This window comes from Sinocyclocheilus grahami, unplaced genomic scaffold, assembly GCF_001515645.1.
Source record: "Sinocyclocheilus grahami isolate Dianchi unplaced genomic scaffold, SAMN03320097.WGS_v1.1 scaffold135.1, whole genome shotgun sequence".
Lineage (NCBI taxonomy): Eukaryota > Metazoa > Chordata > Actinopteri > Cypriniformes > Cyprinidae > Sinocyclocheilus > Sinocyclocheilus grahami.
In genome coordinates this window covers 689,354-711,116 of record NW_015505314.1, presented here as the reverse complement: position 1 = coordinate 711,116, position 21,763 = coordinate 689,354, and the positions used below count along the sequence as shown (strand labels likewise).

Genomic DNA, 21,763 nt, shown 5'->3' with positions numbered 1-21,763 from the left:
TATATATATATATATATATATATATATATATATATATATATATATATTAGAAATTTAGAGAAATGCTGTCGATGTGTGTGTGGGTGGGGATACTATCCTTTATTTTCCTCATCTCTATATTTCACTTGCTTTTTTTCCATATACTCACATGTGCCTCTCTCTTTCTGTGTTTCGCTTCACCCCCTCTCTCATTCTCACTCTATCCATCTGTCTGCTGATAAAGCACATTTTTTGAAGAGAACCCCCTCCCCATTTCATCACGGGATGTAATAATGATGACGATGTGTGTGCATGTGTATTTATCACTGGGACGCCCCATGGGGATCCCTGCACTCTTATGTGTTCAGAAGACATTACTATGTACCATGAAAAATATGATGTGCATTTGGCCAGTGTGTGTGTATGAGCGGCATTGTGTGCTTATATCGATGAGAAACAAGCTAAACAGGAAGGTAGGACCCTCTTAGGAGCTTGAAAAAGCTTTTTGACCATGAAACAAAGTGGAAACTATCACAGACATATTCTCGCAGCTCTACAGGCGATCGCTTTGTGGTCAGGTTTTTGTATCGAGTGACTAAATCATGGTTTGCTGCAGTATTGTCAGACCTTTTCCTCATAAAATAGAATGGCTGCACACACACTCTTTACTATTACTGAAAAACTGCACACAAAAGGCATTTCTTCACAGAGTTTATTGTGAATGTGAAGTAAACGCCAAGAAGCCTGTTATCAGATGAGATTGTATCGTGGTAGAGGGTCATCTAACGTCTGTATGTGTGTTACAGGAGGTGTTGTGGATAAAGATCTCAGGCAGTATCTCAACCTGCGTTTCCAGAAGGGCTCTTTGGACCACGAGCTGCAACAAATAATTCGGGACAACCTCTATCTTCGTACGGTACCCTGTGAGTAACTCGTCACCCTGATTTCCTTAACCTGTAACACTGCTGCTCTTACTGGCTTTGTCATCTCGGCCTGGCCACTGACTTCTTATTGATTAAGTCCTGGCTGATGTTGTCTGATCACTGCAACAGGGTAGTCTCACTTTGTTTTACGTATATCAAATCGTTTCGGACCCTGCAACGATGATAGGGTGGATGTCAAAGCATTGGTATTGGGTTGGTTGCAAGGCTGTTTGCTTTCTAGCAGTGTTAAGGTGCGGTCACCTTAATGTAATTTCTGCCAATTTTTCAATACAAAAAAGGTTAATCGTCAATAACATAACAATGTATGAAGCACTGCTCTCTTTCAAATCAAACAGCTGTCTGTTGGTCAACATTGCAAATTTTGGAGAGACCAACTTGAAGCAGTTGCGAAATCTGTGTGGGGAATAACTCAACTTTATGCAAAATTCCTGGTCATGTTGATTCCTATCGAAATGATTGGATTTTGCATGTGAAAATTCTATGATTAATCGCGATTAATCGCATCCAAAATAAAAGTTTTACGTAATATATGTATGTGTACTGTGTATATTTATTATGTATATATAAATACACACACATACAGTATATATTTTGAAAATATTTGCATATATGTATATACATTTATATATTTGTATCTTTATATATAAATATATTTAATATATAAACATAAAATATTTGTCTTAAATATACACATGCATGTGTTTGTATTTATATACACATAATAAATATACACAGTACACACGCATATATTATGTAAACCAAAACTTTTATTTTGGATGCGATTAATCGCGATTAATCGTTTGACAGCACTAGAAAATTCACATTCAGTGGTAGAAGTTTTCCATTTAAAGGACCTTTTTGCTCCTTGAAGTTGATTTCTAGATGTATATTTGCATATAAAATATTTTTGTGTATTATTATTTATGTCTAGTACTTTGATGTAATGAATTAATTAACAAGTGATCAATCTTAAATTATTTATTTAAATGTATTATTTAAAAGTATGTTATTTAAATTGATTATTTAAATGACTAATTATTAAAAAATCAACAGTATTTTATGCAATATTGTAAATAATTAGGCTTATTGGAATATTGGAATATTGGAAAATTGGAATATTATCAGAAATAATATATAGAAATATATATTTTTTAGCATTGACATTTTGCATATTGGGGCCATTTTTGTCACTTTTAGTTTTCCCTGTACCCCTGGTTAAGATCGATCTTTTCTGTAGTTGCTTGCTTGCTGGCCCAACCCAAAAGAACCCACCTTGATATCAATCTTCATAATCTGAGATGTTTAGGTCAAACATTTTTAGCAAATTAGAATTTTTAAGAACTCACCAAACTGAACTTTAGTATGCAGTAAAGCACATGAAAGTGCATAAAACACAAAGTCTAGTGCAACCACCCAGTTGTGGTTGAAAATACCCTTAAAAAGAAAACTAACTTCGCTAGTCTTTATAGTTATAATGAAGTGAAGTTTGTATCTGTATACTTAGAGTTGTAGTCCAGAACCAAAGAGGTGTTTTGAAACATTTGAAGATATTATACACAGTATACTTTGTCTTTGGACTGCACCGACGCATGAACGGATTTCCGTGAAGCTTTTGCTCAAGTGAAGCCCTTGTGTTATGTGTGAGAGCAAGCGAGTGAGTGAAAGAGAGAGAGAGTGATTACTGTCCAGCAGAGAGACTGAGCTGTGATTCCATTAGACCAGAGGGCCACACGTGAGATCCGTACCCGAGAGAAAGAGAGAGGTCTGGAGAATACAGATGAGAGAGAGAGAGGGATGGACTGACAGAGATTACGATAAAAAAATGAGAATGAGGTGTGAGGACCCTAGATAAAACGCAGCAGATGTCGGATTCATTGAACACTTGCAAGAGGAAAAAGAAACAAGGAAACTGATAGCTTGAAATAAGAAGAGTGAAATTGAGGTAGAGAGGAAGATTGGATAATTTGAAAACCCATGCATACAAATTTAGTTTTATTCATATGTAATGTAACTGCTCTGTTTCAAAAGCTAGTGAGCTGCCTACTTAGAAAACATTTTAAGGGCATTAGATGTGTTCCTGACAAGAAGATAGTTCCAAAAGGTGACCAGCATCATGTTACCTTCTAAGAAACTTTGTTTTGGCTGTCCCAGAATGCATTGTGAACATTTTTTCTCCAATATAGTGGACAGGGTCATTGATTTTTCTCAGTGATGATGGTGTATTATGAATTTGAATGTGTATTGTTAGACATATACAATGTACAATTTAATGATAGCTAATAAGAGGTACACAACATGTTTATATCAAATAAAATAAATATCTTATTTTTTGATAATGCCATTTAAATTCACAAAAATAACCAAATGGAAAGAGAAATAGATTTTTAAGGTTATCAGACCATTAGGTGTTAATGATTGTCATGTGGTTAGCATAGCGATATGCTAATGGCACACAAAATAGTTTCGCTTTCACAACGAATCACAGCGTCTTCACGACATGGCTGCAGCGTCAACAATACTACAGCAAGACTAAAAGTTACGCCTTCTTTCTTTGCGTGAACATTTGGGCGGCGTTATGCAAATCTTCCCACATAGTGAGGTAGATATGTGGGAGCGCGTTAGAACGAGCCGTTTTAGGTAGGCGTGGCTGACTCTGATTTTTTATAAAGAATATCTCTTTGGATTTGAGACTTTAGTCTTTGCAACTTTACAGATCTTCTTTATGCACCAAGAGCTTGTAACACTCCAAAGAGAAAGGAAAAATTGAAATCGCATCATATGACCCCTTTAAAATCAGTTGTCAGGTACGCTTTTCAGTAGATTCATGCGATGAGTGCTATTTTGTCTTCCACATTCTAGTAATCACAAAATGCCCAAATAGAGACCAATAATTAATCTGCTTACTCTTATATTGTCAGGTTATTTGATTAGAACAGTGCTAATAGAATCAATTGATTGATAAATGTGAGGAAGCGCTATTTTGTGGTGCTCAAACTAATAATCTCAAAATGCCCAAATATCAACCAATTATTCATTGTGTTGCTAGCTTAGCACACTCTATTGTATTAAAGTTCAGGTCTTAATAGAATCAACTGTTTGATAAACTTGAGAAGTGCTATTTTGTCTGCCACATGCTAATAATCACAAACAGTGTTGGGGTAACGCATTACTTTATAATTGACAAGAGAATATCTGAGTTACTTTTTCAAATAAGTAACGCAAGTTACTTTTTTTCCAATTGATTGATTGACAGCTCTCCTGTCCCCATGTTGAGAGAAATCAGAAGATGTTACTGTAGTTCTAAAATAAATATGAATATGCATTAATTCATCTCACTCAAATATTATTCTTCAAAATGAATAAAAATAATGCAACTATGTATTTAATCCCATTCTATTAACCAATGTCTTTGCTTCTGACCTTCGATGATCCAGTTCAACCGTACTAATAAGCAAATATTACTCTAGACAAACATTTGTGTGTCTTTTTTTATTGCTGAAGTGTGTTGAACTTTCTTCTTCTGCATTCTACTGTAATTTTACTTTCCCTTCAGCCTGAGGCGTATTCATTTCACTTTTGGTGTGAAAAGCTTTTATATTTGCCAAAAAAATTTCTTTTTATTTTAAAAACAAACAAGCAAGCCCTGTACAGATTTAAAAAGTAACGCAAAAGTAACGTAATGCATTACTTTCCATAAAAAGTAACTAAGTAACGTAATTAGTTACTTTTTTATGGAGTAACGCAGTATTGTAATGCATTACTTTTAAAAGTAGCTTTCCCCAACACTGGTCACAAATGCCCAAATTTAGACCGATTATTTGATCAGTTATCTTAGATTAGCACCATGCTAACATTACACTCTGTTGGAATCAGTTGTTTAAACGTTAGGAGCTCTATTTTGTGTGGCAGATACTGTAACATTAATCTCAAAATGCCCAATATTAACCAGTTATATATGTTGTGTTACTACAGTACTTATTAGTTTCTCATTTGTTAGCTTAGCAACATGCTAATGTTACATTGGATTTAACTATGAGGTGCGGCACTTGATTTACCTGATTAGTGCTATTTCTTTCTGGCGTATGCTGATTATCTTAAAATGCCCAAATATTGACAGATTTTTTTACTAATTAGCAATTTAGCAACATGCTATTGTTAAACTATTTTGGAACGCGTCTATTTTGATTCTCACTATTATGTGTGTCGTGAGGAGTTGTTGCCTATGTAGAGTGCTCCAAATCAGTCACTTATGAGGTACATTGTATGAAATTGCACACTCATAAAATACAGTGGGTATAGAAAAGAAACCCCCACCCTTTGAAAAAAATCACATTTTGTTGCTTTGCAGCCTAAAATGAAGATAGACCGTTTTTGTTTTATCCAGCTGTATTTACTCAGTGTATCTTCTAACATTCAAGTGAAAGATATAACACCAAACAAAATGTGACTACAAAGCAAATGCAAAGCAGCACAATGTGATTATTTTAAAGGGGGGTGATTCTTTTCTATACCCACTGTACATTTTCTCATGAGATCAGGTTATCAAGTTGGTTTGGATCTTGCCTTTGAAGACAGCTGCCTATGTAGGCAGTAGACAGCCAGGAATCTTACTAGATTTTGGAGTTTACATTTCACAGAATATTATTACTGCAGAATTGAGTTTCTGTACGAGAGAAAAAAAAACAGTCACTCCAGAGAAAGGTGAGGATGTGTCCTCGTTGCCGTCACATTATCAGTCACGTGACTGGCTGCTTGCTGAGTAATGACAGTAATGCTCATAATCACAGAACTGCCTCATGAATTATGCAGCAGATCTATTACAGCTTAGGGTGCCATGACAGGTTACTCCTGCCACACACACACACACACACACACAGGGAAGAGACAGGGTGACATTAGAAGTTGTTAGTGCTGACATTGAACCTCTCCAGAAATGAGACGTGAGACACTATTATAAATGGGGGACGCAGTGTCCTCTAATATCTAACAAGAGACCCAGAGATACTGTCCATTCTACTCTATGTTGACCACTGTGCACATTGTCATTCTTATATTTCTGTTTCTCAATTCTGTCATTTACTCACCCTCATGTCAGTCCAAACCCTGAATTCTTTTGTAGAACACAAAAGCAAATGTTTTGAATAATGTTCACGCTGCTCTTTTCCATGCAATGAATCCATATAGTGACTAGGAACCGTCAAGCTCCAAAAAAGGACAAACAAAGACATGGGTTTGGAACAACATGCATGAGGAAATGATGACAGACTTTTCATTTAGTGAGATATTGGTGAATTATTTTTAAGGGTGGTTTTGTCAGCGACAGGCTCTCACCGTGTAGTCTGTAAATCCAGAATGCTTTAGAGAACATTTGAAGTCTCATAACAAGACTGAAGCAGGTCTCATTTTCACTTCAGAACACAGAAATGTGGATCAGGCTTTTTCCAAAGCACCTGCCACCGCAAACAGTCTGACACATTTTCAGAGCAAAACCATATACCTGAAAAATTGAACAAGCTTGAATTGCCAGTTAAAGGTACCCAGAGTTCTCTATAACTCCCTTGTTACTGAGCAAGACTTGAATGTAGAGTTTCTGCCCTGAAATCCAAAGATTTGATTTTAAACAACATGCTGGACCACACAAGCCTGAAATCTCATTTTCAGAACTCCGGAATTGAATCTTTGATGTCTGAAGTAGGGGTTTCATCATTCCAGTTATCAAAAATGGATATAAGATTTAACTACACCTGTATATCTTCCAAGGCTTTGCAGTCACATTCTTGGAGAGATTAATCATTGCGGTTTTAAAGGGAAGATTGTAACAGTGAATTCATTCCCTAGATGCTTTGCTTGAATTGGATTTAATTATATTTGTTGTGGATGTGGAGGATCTGGTTCTTTCAAGTCAACATATAATCAAAATTTACCCAAGTAACTTTAATACACATTCCTGGTCTTATTGTGCACAGTTCATCAAAAATTAATAACCTACTTCTCTTCTAAATGGCTTTGCTTTTCGACTGACATCATCTCGGCTGTGCAACTGTTGGTTAATGTTGCACACACTGCCTCACTGGAAAAATCATATGGGTTTTCTGTGGCAAAAGATTTTTTGGTAACACTTTACTTGAAGGGGTGTGCATAAGACTGACATGATACCTTCATAATTATGACATGACACATGTCATGAATATGAAGGAGGTTTTATGCACGTTTATGACATTAACTGTCATTAAGTGTCATTCGCTCAGTTATGTTATTTTTAATGCAAATATGACATTATTTGACCTAACCCTAACCCAACCCCTACCCTTACCCCTCACCATAGCCCATAACAAAGACATCTCAAACAATGTCATCTTTGCATTAAAAATGACATAACTGAGCGAATGACACTTAATGACAGTTGTCATAAACATGCATAAAAAAACCTTCATATTCATGACATGTCATGATTATGTAGGTGTCATGTCATGATTATGAAGGTGTCATGTCAGTCTTATGCACACCCCTTCAAGTAAGTGTAACCGATTATTTAATAAGTATCTTGTGTCTCTTTTCTAATACAAATATCTAAACATCCTTCAAACAAGATCCATTAAAGACTTGTTTTTAGAGACGTTAAGTTTGTATTACATCATTAGCAATATTCTTGTTAGATGCATAAAACGAAACAACTCTCGCTATACTTACCGTGGTTTATGCCTAAAACAAACATAAACAGTTTGCCGATGGGGTGAGAAAAATAACATTTATTCAAAATACGCAGTTATGCTTCTCAAGTAAATTGATCTTGTTTCAAGGATGTTTAAATATTTGTACTGGAAAACATGACAAAAATACGAATTAAATCAGATTTTTGAGTTTTCTTTCTTCCTTGGAACACAAAAGCAAGTATGACAAGGTTTTCAGCAAATGAAAACAAATTTTGCTCACACAAAGGTGTTGTTTGAAACACATTTATAAATATGTATAATATATATACAGGTGCATCTCAATAAATTAAAATGTCGTGGAAAAGTTCATTTGTTTCAGTAATTCAACTCAAATTGTGAAACTCGTGTATTAAATAAATTCAGTGCACACAGACTGAAGGAGTTTAAGTCTTTGGTTCTTTTAATTGTGATGATTTTGACTCACATTTAACAAAAACCCACCAATTCACTATCTCAACAAATTAGAATACTTCACAAGACCAATAAAAAAAACATTTTTAGTGAATTGTTGGCCTTCTGGAAAGTATGTTCATTTACTGTACATGTACTCAATACATGGTAGGGGCTCCTTTTGCTTTAATTACTGCCTCAATTCGTCGTGGCATGGAGGTGATCAGTTTGTGGCACTGCTGAGGTGGTATGGAAGCCCAGTTTTCTTTGACAGTGGCCTTCAGCTCATCTGCATTGTTGAGTCTGGTGTCTCTCATCTTCCTCTTGACAATACCCCGTAGATTCTCTATGGGGTTCAGGTCTGGTGAGTTTGCTGGCCAGTCAAGCACACCGTGTTGGTCATTTAACCAACTTTTGGTACCTTTGGCAGTGTGGGCAGGTGCCAAATCCTGCTGGAAAATGAAATCAGCATCTTCAAAAAGCTGGTCAGCAGAAGGAAGCATGAAGTGCTCTAAAATGTCCTGGTAGATGGCTGCGTTGACTGTGGACTTCAGAAAAGTCAGTCTTTACTGACACTTTTTGTTTAATTTTAATTTATATATATGTATAGTCTTCTCATCATTTAATTTCTTGGTTATAGTTTCTTTAATGGGTATTTTGGTTATCCTTTTCTTTCTCTCTGACTCTCTGTATGTCAGTCTCTCTTCCCTTTTCACTCTTTCTAGCTCTGTCTTCCACTCTCTTTTGGCATGTCTTTCTGTTTCCGTCTCTGTCTCAGTTGTTGTACTTAAGTGCCATGATGAGAGCTTTGACTAGGTTTCCATGGTTCTTTTGCATATATTCTTCTTTTCTTAATGAATTATTTTTAAATGAAAAACATGTAACTCCACTACGCTAGTATTTATATATGTTTTTTTCTTTTTTAAAAATCATCATCGTATGTTGTGTTGCATCACTTCATTTTCTTTAAGCATTCAATTGGTTTGTTGTGATGTTCAAATGTTTATTTGTTTTGTTTTGTTTTATTTTGGTGTGAAATGAGATCGGTGTTATTTTAGTATTATTTATATCCTAATATTAATATTTAGGTTTTAGCTAAAATATTTTGAATAAGCTATTTTTTTTCAGTTATAGTAATTTAGTTAAGTGTTTTTGTCATTTGTAATCGTTTTTTATTATTATTATTATTATTATTATTTATATTATTTTATATAGCTTTAACATAGCCTTAATTTAGTATCTCAACTAAACTTATTTTATTTCAGTCAGTTGCCTGGCAACATTTTTAAAGCCTAAAATTTTGAATCTAATAATTATATATTTTATTTCAGAATTATTTAAATAATCAAACCAATATTCTTTACCCTGTTCATACACGTCAAAGTATCTCAGTTTCTTACCAGTTTAAAGCTCAAGTCTCCTTTCCCCTTTTCCAGCTAGACTGTCTTGTATTAAAGGTGTCCCGCTCCATTAACGGTCCTTGTGTAGACTGATGTAGCCAGAGGACAGAGAGTTATTTGTAGCTGTGAAAAATAGAGATCGTGAGAGGTCTGGAAGGGTGGCAGCATGTCAAATGGTGTTAGAAATAGATCATACTTCCCCAAACAACCCCATCTTCCATTTTCATCTGTTGCAACTTACTTTCTAAATACCACTGACATTGGACAGTTTTTTTTTTTCAAATAGCAATAGCATATGATCAGTTATAAATTTGCATACTCACTTACAAACAAAATGAGTCATTTATACATTCCACCCTTTTTCCCGGAAGAGAAAGACGGTTTAAATGTGTTAAAAGTTTATTTTGTCAACTTTTAGAGTATGTTAGCATATAGATTATCCTCAACGCTAACACTCTGGACTAAAAGCCTCGAAACTCTGGTTTTGATTTCATGCGGTTTAGGAATTATCATAGTATTCCGGTCCTAGTCATCATTACAGATCTTCTAAACTCTCTTTAATGTGTTCGTTTACGTCTCAGCCGCTGTGGTAGAGACCCTTTATCTTTTAAAGCTGGGTTTGTGGATGAGGTCTAATCTGTTGACAGTGATGTCTAACTCTGACATACTCGCTGGCTTTCCAAAGTCTGTGTGGCACAGCTGCAGTCAGTGTCAAATGCAAACCACACTCAGTGAGCCAATTATAATCTCCTTATCTCCAGAGCACAACACGAGCCATCCTGGAGTAAACACACACACACACACACACACACACAGAGCCCAACTTCAGCAGATCCTCCATGATCCTTCAGAACTTGTACCTCAAATAGCCTTTCATAATGAAAACCTCCATGTGTAATCACGTTCTATTAGTTCTACAGCTTCAGTTTCTGAACTTTCACGCTTAGTAACACATACAGCTGTTCCCTCAACACAGTGCAACAGTGAAAAGGGACCCCTTTCAAACAGTGTCACGTTCCGAACTTTGTTTAAGCGACATACTTTACGTATTGCGGTATTTTAAAAATTAATATCATAACAAAAATAAAAGCCGGTATTCGGTATGAACCGCTATACCGCCCAGCACTAGAAATGTTTCTCTAAAAACACATAAATAATAAGACAATTGTGTGATGATCTTACTGCATATCAACAATTAGACAATCTAAAATTAACTTGGCTAGTATACAATTTAGTCTTGATAAGAATCTTTTTTTTTTAGTTGAGAGCTGGAGATTTAAGTTTGTTCTCCATCTGTATTTATATGTTTAATCATTTGCATGTGTATTCATTTGTCTATCATTTAATTGTATAGCTCATTGCTAGTAGAAACAATTGTGATAATAAATGGGTTTTTATTTGTGATTTTAATATTAGGTGTTTCTTTCCGCTCAGACTTTGTCAAGGCATTTCTGGTGAGAAATTAATAATTTTTTTCAGCAAGGATGCATTAAATTGATCAAAAGTGACAGTAAAGGGGTTTCTAAATGTTAAACAGCACAACTGTTTTCAACATTGATAATAATAATAATAAGAAGAAATGTTTCTGGAGCAACAAATCTGCATATTAGAATGATTTTTTCTGAATTTCTGAAGGACCACGTGACTCTGAAAACGGAATGATGCTGAAAATTCTGCTTTGCATCACAGGAATAAATTACGTTTTAAAATATATTCGAATAGAAAAAGAAAACTTTTGAATGATGCTGTGATGAGTGAGCATTGAACTATATTTATTTGAGTCAGCTCTTTAGTGACAAGGACATGCGGTGTGTTTGTTACCCCTTAGTAGAGTCATATGAAACTCAGTGGCTATTTGTGTTATCTGTAGCATTGGGCTCACATTAAAAGACTCAAAAACCAAACGGCACTTTTCAAACAATGGTTTATTTGATTGTAATTTGGGTGGGTTCTGAGAGGGTCCACAGACCGCCAGCCACGCACCATTTAATTTCAGTGGACATCATTTCAATGGAAATGGGCAGGATGTGACTTTTAGTAACATAATGACATTAAAACTTTGTTATTCTCTAAGGAATGTTCTGCTTTCAAAGTCACTAAAATCTTCCCAAAACGTCAAGGTGTGCCAGGTCCTAATTTGAAGTCAGTCCAAAATCTGCACTGCAGTGCCAAATTTCAGATGTATGCAAATTGCTTTATCCCTTGTGATTTCCAGCTGTTTTAGAAGGTTGTGAAAAACTTAGTGTGTAGTGTGAATATATAGTCCAGTTCAGTCAGGGTGTTGCTATTGTATGGAGAGTGTAAAGTATACATCTATAGACCGTGGACATTTTGGGCATTTTTTGCAGTGGCTTTAATGCATCAAAGTAGGGCTGAACGATTAATTGCATTTGCGATAATATCGCGATATGAAAAAACACGATTTTTCAATCGCAGAGGCTGCGATTACACGGTCACGTGACACGCGAGAGTAAAGAGGTGTGTTCAACTTGAAGATCATTCGGTGTATGACATCAAAGTATGACGAGAGAAAGCATAAGGAGACGTCTGCTCTCTCTTATAGCTCTCGCAGTACTTTGATGACACACACCCATCGGTCTAAGCAGCGCTGCTTCAGGTCGAGCGCGGGCCATCAGCAGAAAAAGAAAAGAAATAAAACAGTAAACAGCCAAAGGACGTAACTAATGGCGCTTTTCCACTGTGTGGTACGGCTCGGTACGGCTCAGTACGGCACGGCACGGTTCGGCTCGGCACGGTTTGCGTTTCCACTACAGTTTAGTACCGCTTTAGAGTGGGCGGGATTATTCACATGTCGTTATAGTTGCGCCCTACTCTACTGCCGCGACTCCTAAAAAAAACTTTTTCATTCAGCGTCGCCCCATCAAGCTCTCGCTGGATCCACTCCTCTGCTATCAATGAGAGGAACGTCTGTTCTTCCGCAACAGACAACAAAACATTTTGGTTGTTAAAAAAAAAGGTGCGCTCGTTCAAAATAGTTGCGATCGATCCTTCGCTGGCTGTGCTGATTTAAATCTGGCGGTTCTTTTGTGTTTGTGTCACAAGTTCAGTGACGCAGGTAGTGACGATTCTCTCCAGCCAATCAGTGATCAGAGTTTACACGTCACGTTTTGGTAACGGTACGGTTCACTTGGAACCCCAACCGAGGCGATACTAAAAAAAGTACCAGGTAATGTACCCAGTGGAAAAACCCCTAAAAGTGAACCGTACCGAGCCGTACCATGCAGTGGAAAAGCGCCATTAGAATGGGAGATGGATTGGTGTGTTTCAGATTTTTTTATAGGTTTAAAGGGGGGTGTACCCAGTGGAAAAACCCCTAAAAGTGAACCGTACCGAGCCGTAGTGTGGTAAAGCAACAGATTTTTTTTTATATTTCTACAATCTACTTTAGTTTGTGTGATTTGTTACTGACTTTCATATTAATGTTTACACCAGGCTTATTTAAACATAATTATTACATGCTTACAAGGTTGGAAGTTCAACAAATCAGTCAATATACTGTGATTGCAATTGTTAAATAAAAATGTCATTCATATCAATTCATGCATCACCTAATTTCATCATAACATATAGGCCTGGCCTACAGAAAAGAACATTTATGTTTAATCGATCTAATATTGTGTTGGTCATACTATACAATGATATAGCTTGTCTTTGTTGAATAATACAGAACATAAAGAGCTTTAAAAAAAATTTGCATATTAAATCGCAATCGCTATATTGGTAAAAAAAAATCGCGATTAGATTATTTTCCAAAATCGTTCAGCCTTACATCAAAGAGTGATTTGCGGGGAGTGGGACGATAGCATGGAGATGGACAAAACACTCCACTGCATTAATATTCATGCACCAACGCATATCAGCTGAGGAGAAATGCCGCACTTTTAAACAAACACGAGCCCCGTCCATTATTCAGAGCCATTGGACCTGTGCTTATGCACTCACACAATCACAACAAACACAATCCCTCACAAACACACACGCATTTATGCTTGTCTCCTCTCGGGAATACGAGAGAAAAGCAAGACTTTATGTGGAGAAGGCCTGGGACTACAGAGCTAATATGAGCTCTGCCAGTGCTTCAAGAAATGTCAATGTACTGTAGGACTTTGTTTTAAACAGCTTGACACTTCAACAGTTGTTATGAGCCTGAGATGTTCATTTTTTCAAGACAAATTAGAGAATTTAACAAAACATGTCAAAAACTAAGATCAAACATGTAATTAATAATAATTAGGATCATAATTAAATAATTAAAATTTTGCGTAAAGACAAAATAAATTGACCATGACCATTTTTGAGATTTTGACATTATTTTAATGACGATTAAGCTGTTTTCTCCCACCAGTTCCTGTGTCAGTACCCTTTCAAATTTATGAAATGACTTGTTCTTGTAACTTGTATATATATTTATGGGTCAAAGACAACAACCCCACAGCACTTTATTAAACCCTTTGATTTCACTGCCAGAACCTGGTGAGATGTGAGGAACTCAAGAGAAAAAGCTAAGAGGGGAGGCATTGGGTCAAAAGGAAGATACATGAACCAGTCATGAAGTTTGGTAGAAGAGAGCAGGAAAGGAAGTGAGGAAGTTGGAGGGTGGTCCGTCCCTTTCGTCTTTCTGTAGTTTAATGAAAGCATGAGTCAGAACTAATGAGGCTGTTGGACTTTAGTGAGTGTGGCTACTATAACGTCTCTGTGTGGTAATTACCGCAACTGTTTGCTATGACGGCACCCACAGGAAGAAAATGACAGGTCCAGGAAAAAGTGGTGATGGAGGACATCAGCAAGCCAGCTGAGCATGTGAAAGGTGGAAGGAAGGGCTTTGATTGTCCGTGAGAACTTCCGTTCCCACAAAACAGGACGAGACAGCTTTGATTACTTCATTACTTTGAATAGTTGTTGTGATTTCTGTAGAATATGATACAGGATTGATTAAATTCTTGCTTGCAAATCATAGTCAAACCTTCTTGAGACTTCATCTCACTGGCAAAACTCACCGCCACAATCACTGTAATTCTGCTTTGAAAAGCATCCTGTCCTTTTTGAAATTTTTTATTTTTTTTATTTTTACAGTATTTTAGTGTAATGCAGTTTAAAGCTAATTACTGTGTATATAATGTGCATATATATGATCTGAATAAGATATGCATATAAGAAAAAAAAATAGGCAGAACAGTTTGTCTCACTGTCATTTTATTGGATTTGCCATTTAGTCTGATTGCTTAAAAAATAATAGCACCTCCCCTCAACAAGCTACAGTACATGATCTAAGGTATCATTTATGCCCAGATTTATGGTTAGGAGGTTTGTTCAGATTCTTAACTCTTACATCAACAGTTCCAAGTTGTTTGTCTGCGTTTTTCTATGGGATCTGCCTGTAATGTTCTAAAATAGTGTGACTCAGGATGTGGGCTTATTAAAGAATAGCCCACAATATTAATTGAAACCTTCCAGACAAACAGTGCCATTATGGCCCAAGTGATTTCAGTTACCTGAGGGCTGTATTGATATTCATAAGCTCTGAGAAAACTCTGCTTATGAGAAGGTGGTAAAGAGAGACCTGCTCTTTGAATGAATGTCAGGCACTTAAAACTTAGCTCAGTGACTTTAAGACTTAAAGGACAGGCTTGTGATGAATATGAATGATGGTAAGGCAAAGAAAACATCCTAAAGCGCCTAAGAACTAGGGTTGGGCCGATAGACGATGCCATCGTCCATCGCCGATGGCTGACAGACATCACGATGTTAAGCTGACATTGTGCTAACTCCACCCCCCCCCACCCCACCACCCCCTCTCCCGCAATCCGCCGCATCCCAGTTCCGTGTTCGCAAAGGAAATTAAGTGTACTACGGAAACCCTAAAGGGAATAAATAGCCTACGAGATGGGAGGATTAAAAAAATAATTCAATACTTTTTCTCGCAAATATATCGTTGGGTAAGTATAGGCGACTGTATATAAATTGCGGGCATCAGGGTGCTGCTATTGAATTTTACTTCCACTTTTACTTTTGAGATTCTCGATCACAAGGACTCTATACTATGGCGCGACAGCACTTACCACACATTTGACAAGATTAGATGTTTGTCCTTGGTGCTCAGGATCTGCAAATCATTCGCCAACGTCCTATCAGACATTTCTACTTACTCTGTGTATGTGGTAAGTGAAGTTTCATGTACTGTAATGCAACAGGCTACCGCTAGCAAGCGGCTAACCTTTTAGTGGCTCCGTAGAACGCGTTATTTGTTTCACGCTTCGGGCAAAAAATCTCATTCCAGTTACTGTAATACAGTAATAAATATTATTCCAGACTATTTATAAATGCTTACCATCTCAAAATGGTCTTTTATTTATTAATTTATTGGTAATAATAAAAAAAGATTTAGTTTGTAATGCTCCCTTTTAATCATCTAATCAATTCTTGATACTTGAAAATTAGTCCCCCCCCCATTTCACTCATGAATATGGCAGATTTCAGAAGTGAATACCAATATGATCCCATGAGAAAACATAACTATTTCTGTTTTATTTTAACTTCTAGATTCAGGTGTCTTTCACCTTGTCAAAGTGAACATTTAGATTTGTATTTTTGTTCCAAGTATTCTGTTCAACAGAAGAGAACCCCAACCATTTTGTATGTTGCCTATCAATATGTTGAACGTATGCAGAACAGATAGATATCTTTGAGTGTGTGGATCAACAGAAAGAGTGAATGGCCTCATGCTGAGTGTATAGTGTGAGAGTGAGTATGTGCTTGTGGGAGGAGTGGATGTGTCAGTGGATCGTAGCGTAAGTAAATTAAAGTGCATGATGTTTTGCTTAAGAGGGTTGTTGGCTGAGACTGGGTCACTTACACTTATGATGTTGAATGGGCACCACTGAGGCACAGCGCTGCGTGTTTGTTTCAGTGTTTTTCATGTTGTGGCCCATTTACGGCATTGTTGAATGAAGCTTGAATGGGCAGCTCTGTGTCTAATCAGCTTGAGGAATGAACATTTATGCAGCAGTTCTTCTAAGCACAATCTGGAAAATAAACAAAGGAGGGTGAGCAGAGGAGAAAAGAGATTGCGTTAGTGAAGATAACAGTCGTTGTTGTATCACACTTGATGAGATGATGCTAAATCAAAGAGGTTTTGATGGACACTGGTCTCAAAAATGAGATTATGATATCAGCATGGTCTGGATATCACGGATGTCTTGCCATGCAAAGCATGCAATTATTTCACATTGTTTAACATTATTCAGTTGTTATTTAAAATGTAAAACATCTTAATTCAATATGTCTCTTCATTTAACAATATAGGCTTGTATAGATACATAAATAATTTTTGGCTCATGAGTGCCCCCTTGTGGTCTGGTGCCATGGGTTGATGTAGACCTGTGAGTTAATCAGTTTATGATCTCAAGTGGCAATTCAAGTCCTGTTATCTTGATTAGTGTAATTAGAGTCCCAAGATTGATGCTTGTGAATTGTAAGTCTCTTCTCTCAGCAGATGCATACATTTGACCACGTGTAGATGTGATTGAGTAACCGCAAGTATCTCGCCATGAATTTGCCTCATCAAAATGCAGCCGGTGAGTCTGCTTTTTGACACCACAGTCATGATGTTTTACATCAAATGACCAACTATGCATTCTCATCCCTATAATCTGCTTTATTCTTGCTCTCTTTTTTCATTTTGGGTTAACCCACTTTCTTTATACTGCTGTAAGCATCTGGCAAATGAGCCTATTCTGAGACAATGGCCTCTGCCTCCAATTAAATCATTAAAGCCTACTGAAGATTTACTGGGGCAAGAGACAAGAGGGAAAGAGCGAGATGGAGGTCAATATCACAAGAACAAATGATTGAGGTGATTCAGTCAGGACTTGGTGTGGACTTTGCACTTTGAGGAACGTTTACAGCTGTTTCTCAAGCCCGTCGGTTCACGAGCCTCTGCTTGAGCGTGTGACCACTGAAGAAAAATTGCATTGCTAATCAAAAGCAGGACAGCTCTGCATCAGTCATAAAGTGTGCTGGTTCTGCTTGTTCATCTGCCTGTCTTTGTTGTATGGGCAGGGTCGAGAGAAATTATGTTAGAATATAATAATTAGTGGTGTTTGTTCAAATTATGTTTATGAGTTTTGCCTATCAGACAATTAAAAAAATCCCATATACTTACAGTTAATGAGGGCACCAAGCCATATCTAAGGGCCAGAATATCATAACACCTCTGGTGGCCACCTAGCAACTGTCTAGAACACCCTAGTAACCACAAAGTAATATGCTAACAACCATTTTGAACTCCATACAATAGGTTCCAAAAGGGGTTTTTCACACCAATGCTACAGAAGAACCCAAAATAACCTTTAATTGAATAGTTCTTTAAAGAACCATTTTTTCTTAATGTGAAGAAAATTTTCAACCGCATCGCATGTGAAAAATGTAACTATTTTGCAAGCTATTTCATATGATTTTAATAATAATAATAATAATAATAGATTTTATTTGTAATGCGCCTTTCTTACACTCAAGGCGCTACAACAGTATAAAACAACAATAAAAGAGCAAAACTACTTCATAACAGCTGAACAAATTGCACTGACAAGTGTCAAAAGCTCAGTGAATTCAGAGAAAAACGCAGGGTTACGTTTTGGAGGACGGTAGATATTTAAAACAAGAATTGGTGAATAACTATTGAATTTGATTGCCAAACATTAAAATGAAGAAAAGCAAGGTAGTGTAACTTCAGTGACAGGGACATCAGATCTATAAATAACAGCAAGACCGCCACCTTTACCAGTGGTTCGTGGTTGATCAATATAAGTGTAGCCTGATAAGACACACATATTAAGATTCAAATAATCATTTGGCAAAACACAGGTAGGAGGTAGACAGTGCTGTAATTTTAACAGTTCAGCTGGAAAGTATTTTACCATGGTGAAATCCAAGTGTCCGAGGTATTTCTTGCCATAAGCTCCAGTTAAAATCACAATAAGAAATATAACTGAAAAGCAACGAAACAGCCTGTTACCAACAGGTTAAATCCAGGTGAGTTAGGAATCCAAACACAGCTGATCGTGCAATCATGTGAGTTCAGTAGATCATAGTCATCAAATGTATCAGTCCAAGCCAACAAAACAGCTAATCGTGCAATCGCAATATCCAAACAAAATGAACAGTGCAGTTTGATAAAACCGCTTTCTATTTCTATTTCTGGTGGAGAAGCGGCAACCACACTGTGCCAGCGTCCTCTCACACTGGAAGTCACCGGTGTGATTTTGAATGATTTGATTCTTAAAAATTAATAAAATAATAAGCATTAAAATCGAACCCATATCCCAACCACAAGTGGGGGTAAGCATACGATCGTACGAAAACATACATATGAGATCAAATGATTTCTTACAAATTTGCCACCAATTCACGGAACCCTTTTTTTTTTTTTTTTTACAAATCTCCATAAGACTGTGTTGACATTTTAATGATCTAAATAGCTTTTTCCACTACAAAGAAACTGTACTGTATTGGAAAGTTTCCATGGATGTTAAAAGTTCATGGAACTAATAGATGCCTTATACTAGTGCTGGGCGGTATACCGGTTCATACCGAATACTGGTGTTTATTTTTGTTAGGATATGAATTTATAAATTTTTTTAAGATTTATTTTTGCCATTTTTATTTTGATAGGACAGTATAGCAGTGACAGGAAGCGACATAGGGGAGAGAGAGAGGGGGGGGCGGGATCGGGAAAGGTCCACGAGCCGGGACTCGAACTCGGGACGCCCAGAGCACAACGGCACTATATGTCGGCACACTGCCCACTAGGCTATTGGCGCCAACATGATATGAATTTTTAAAGCGACAGAGGGGAGAGAGAGAGGGGGGGGCGGGATCGGGAAAGGTCCACGAGCCGGGACTCGAACTCGGGACGCCCAGAGCACAACGGCACTATATGTCGGCACACTGCCCACTAGGCTATTGGCGCCAACATGATATGAATTTTTAAAATACCGCAATATGTTTAAGCGGTGTATGTCGCTTAAACAACGTTCGGAACGCGACACTGTTTGAAAGGGGTCCCTTTTCACTGTTGCACTGTGTTGAGGGAACAGCTGTCAATAAATGAGTACAAAACAGCGTTTCCTAGCACCTGTCGCTTACTGATTGTTTGGAATTATAAATATGAGCGTAGTTCGTCTGTTAATATCACTTGCACTTTTTTTGTTTGTTGTTTTTTTAGTTTGTTACTCAGACGCAGGCAGTGCGCTGCATGAGACAAAAAAGTAATATAGCCAAAACAACCGCATAACCGCTCTTTAATGTAAATGCATGTTGATTTTATCAGACGATGCCGCGATTATAAATGAGAGTGACTCCTGGTTAACATGTATTAAAAGGGGTCGTGTTTAGTCACTATTTAGTGTGGTATTTTTTTGACTATATTAACTCATCATGACAGTAAAATAGGGCATTCGAAGTCAATATACTGCAGTATTTCCTCTCTCAATCAGTAGAAAATATGGTTAACACCCGATAACCCAAAAAAACCAAAAAAACATACCGTCATGTACCGTGAAACCGTTATCATTTTGAAAAATACCGTGATATAAATTTTTGGTCATACCGCCCAGCACTACCTTATACATAAGAAATATAAGATCTTATATATAAGGAAAAAAAAGGTTCTTTTAAGGACTGTTCACTGTACGGGTCTTTAGGGAACACAAAATGGTTCTTTTGTGGCATCGCTATGAAAAACCACATTTGGAATATTTCGAGTGAAGAACAATAAGAGTGTAGCATTGTGGGGGGACGACTTTTGCACCACACACATTGGTCTGTATAAATGTTCAAATTGATCTGTGTTAGGTTTTTCGAATGGATTTCTGCTAATTGAAGCCACAGCTAATTTGTATGCATATGTGTGTTTGTTGTAGACTGCTAATTTGATCAGCAGAGGTGCTCGTTCCCCTTGAACGTGGATTTAATTTGAAGCAAATCAGAATTCACTGAAGTTCAAATCCATCTTTTTGTGTGGCTATAAATAGCTGCTTGACTTCTTTGTCACAATTGGGTCAAAGGAAGTTAAAAATACAAGAATGTCCCAGTAGAGCCGACAGATCAAGTGCCAGACAGTGCGCAGGACGTTACAGCACTAGAGCTGGATGGAGTGGCAGCATTTGTTTAGCTCAGAAAAACAAGACTAATGCACTTCATCTAGAATGTCACTAAAAAGTCTAGACAGTCTATATCTGGAGTTTATTGCTTCTTTTCATTAGACTTTCTCTCACAACTATATAAGAAAGCTTGAGCTTTCTTGACATTTCTGGTTCTGTCGTCAAAGCGAAATGTACACATATGTGTTGATTCACATGTGATTCAGTGAGCACCTTTAGGCAAGTGCGCACACATTAACCTCAAAATGCTTAGTATTCCATGCCGGTTGTTTCCTGACACTCACGGCTGCCGCAGCCTTTCTCCTAGCGGATTTCCGACTGGCAGAGGCGTCACCATGGAGACAGACATGATGTCAGCCCGGTGGCATTGCTGATTATTGAAGAATGAAGTTCCACTCTCTTTGGACCACAATGTGTGCATATGCAGTGTATTTTTGACTTGGAGTGACTTGTGTGTGTGTTGAACAGGTATATATCCAGTGAAAGAGCAACAAACAGACCAGTTGGTTGTTCAAACACTTGTTTGATGAAATTAACTGGGCATGATACCAATGCTGAGAAAGGGTGACCAACTAAACAATCATCCCTCTTTATATTTGCATATTTATTAATGCATAAGCAAATGTGCTTGTGTTTGAATCCACGTTAGAGCAGTGTTTCCCAACCGGGGTGCCGTGTAAAAAAAATCATTTTTTTATATTTTTAAATGGCTAAAATGTTTTTAAAAAAAGCTATTATATAATATCCATTTCTGATGTTGCCAATAATTAGAGATGCACTGAAATTTCGGCTGCCGAAAATTAGTTCACCGCTCAGGTTTCACTTTCACGTGGTGTGACTCTCTGCGTATTATCCCGCTCTATGCGTGTGCGCTCCGCTCAGTCGCTCACGGCCCATGTGAGTGCTCCACTCGTATACCGTTCATGCTCATCGGAACAGCAAAGTCCACTCAGAAATCGAGCTGACAGGAAACATCAATGTAGTACAGTATTGTTTCTGTCTGCAATAGCCCTACTGTGTTGTAACAAGGTGTGGTAAATGGGCAACTCTGGTAACGCTGCCCTCTCATTCATTGATCTGCTAACCGTTATGCTCACGTGTCCTCTGATAATAATAGCTTTCTAGGATTAAACATTATTTGGATAATTGGTAAAAAA

General features: G+C 37.2%; 1 protein-coding gene across 1 annotated transcript in view; it reads left to right on the top strand.

Annotated features, from left to right (window-relative positions):
- LOC107590979 (membrane-associated guanylate kinase, WW and PDZ domain-containing protein 2-like) overlaps positions 1-21,763 on the top strand; it is a 189,141-nt gene that overhangs the window by 27,247 nt on the left and 140,131 nt on the right. Inside the window, exon 2 of the mRNA XM_016279950.1 lies at positions 786-902. Coding sequence (XP_016135436.1) covers positions 786-902 — 117 coding nt within the window. The remainder of the gene's footprint in view (positions 1-785; positions 903-21,763) is intronic.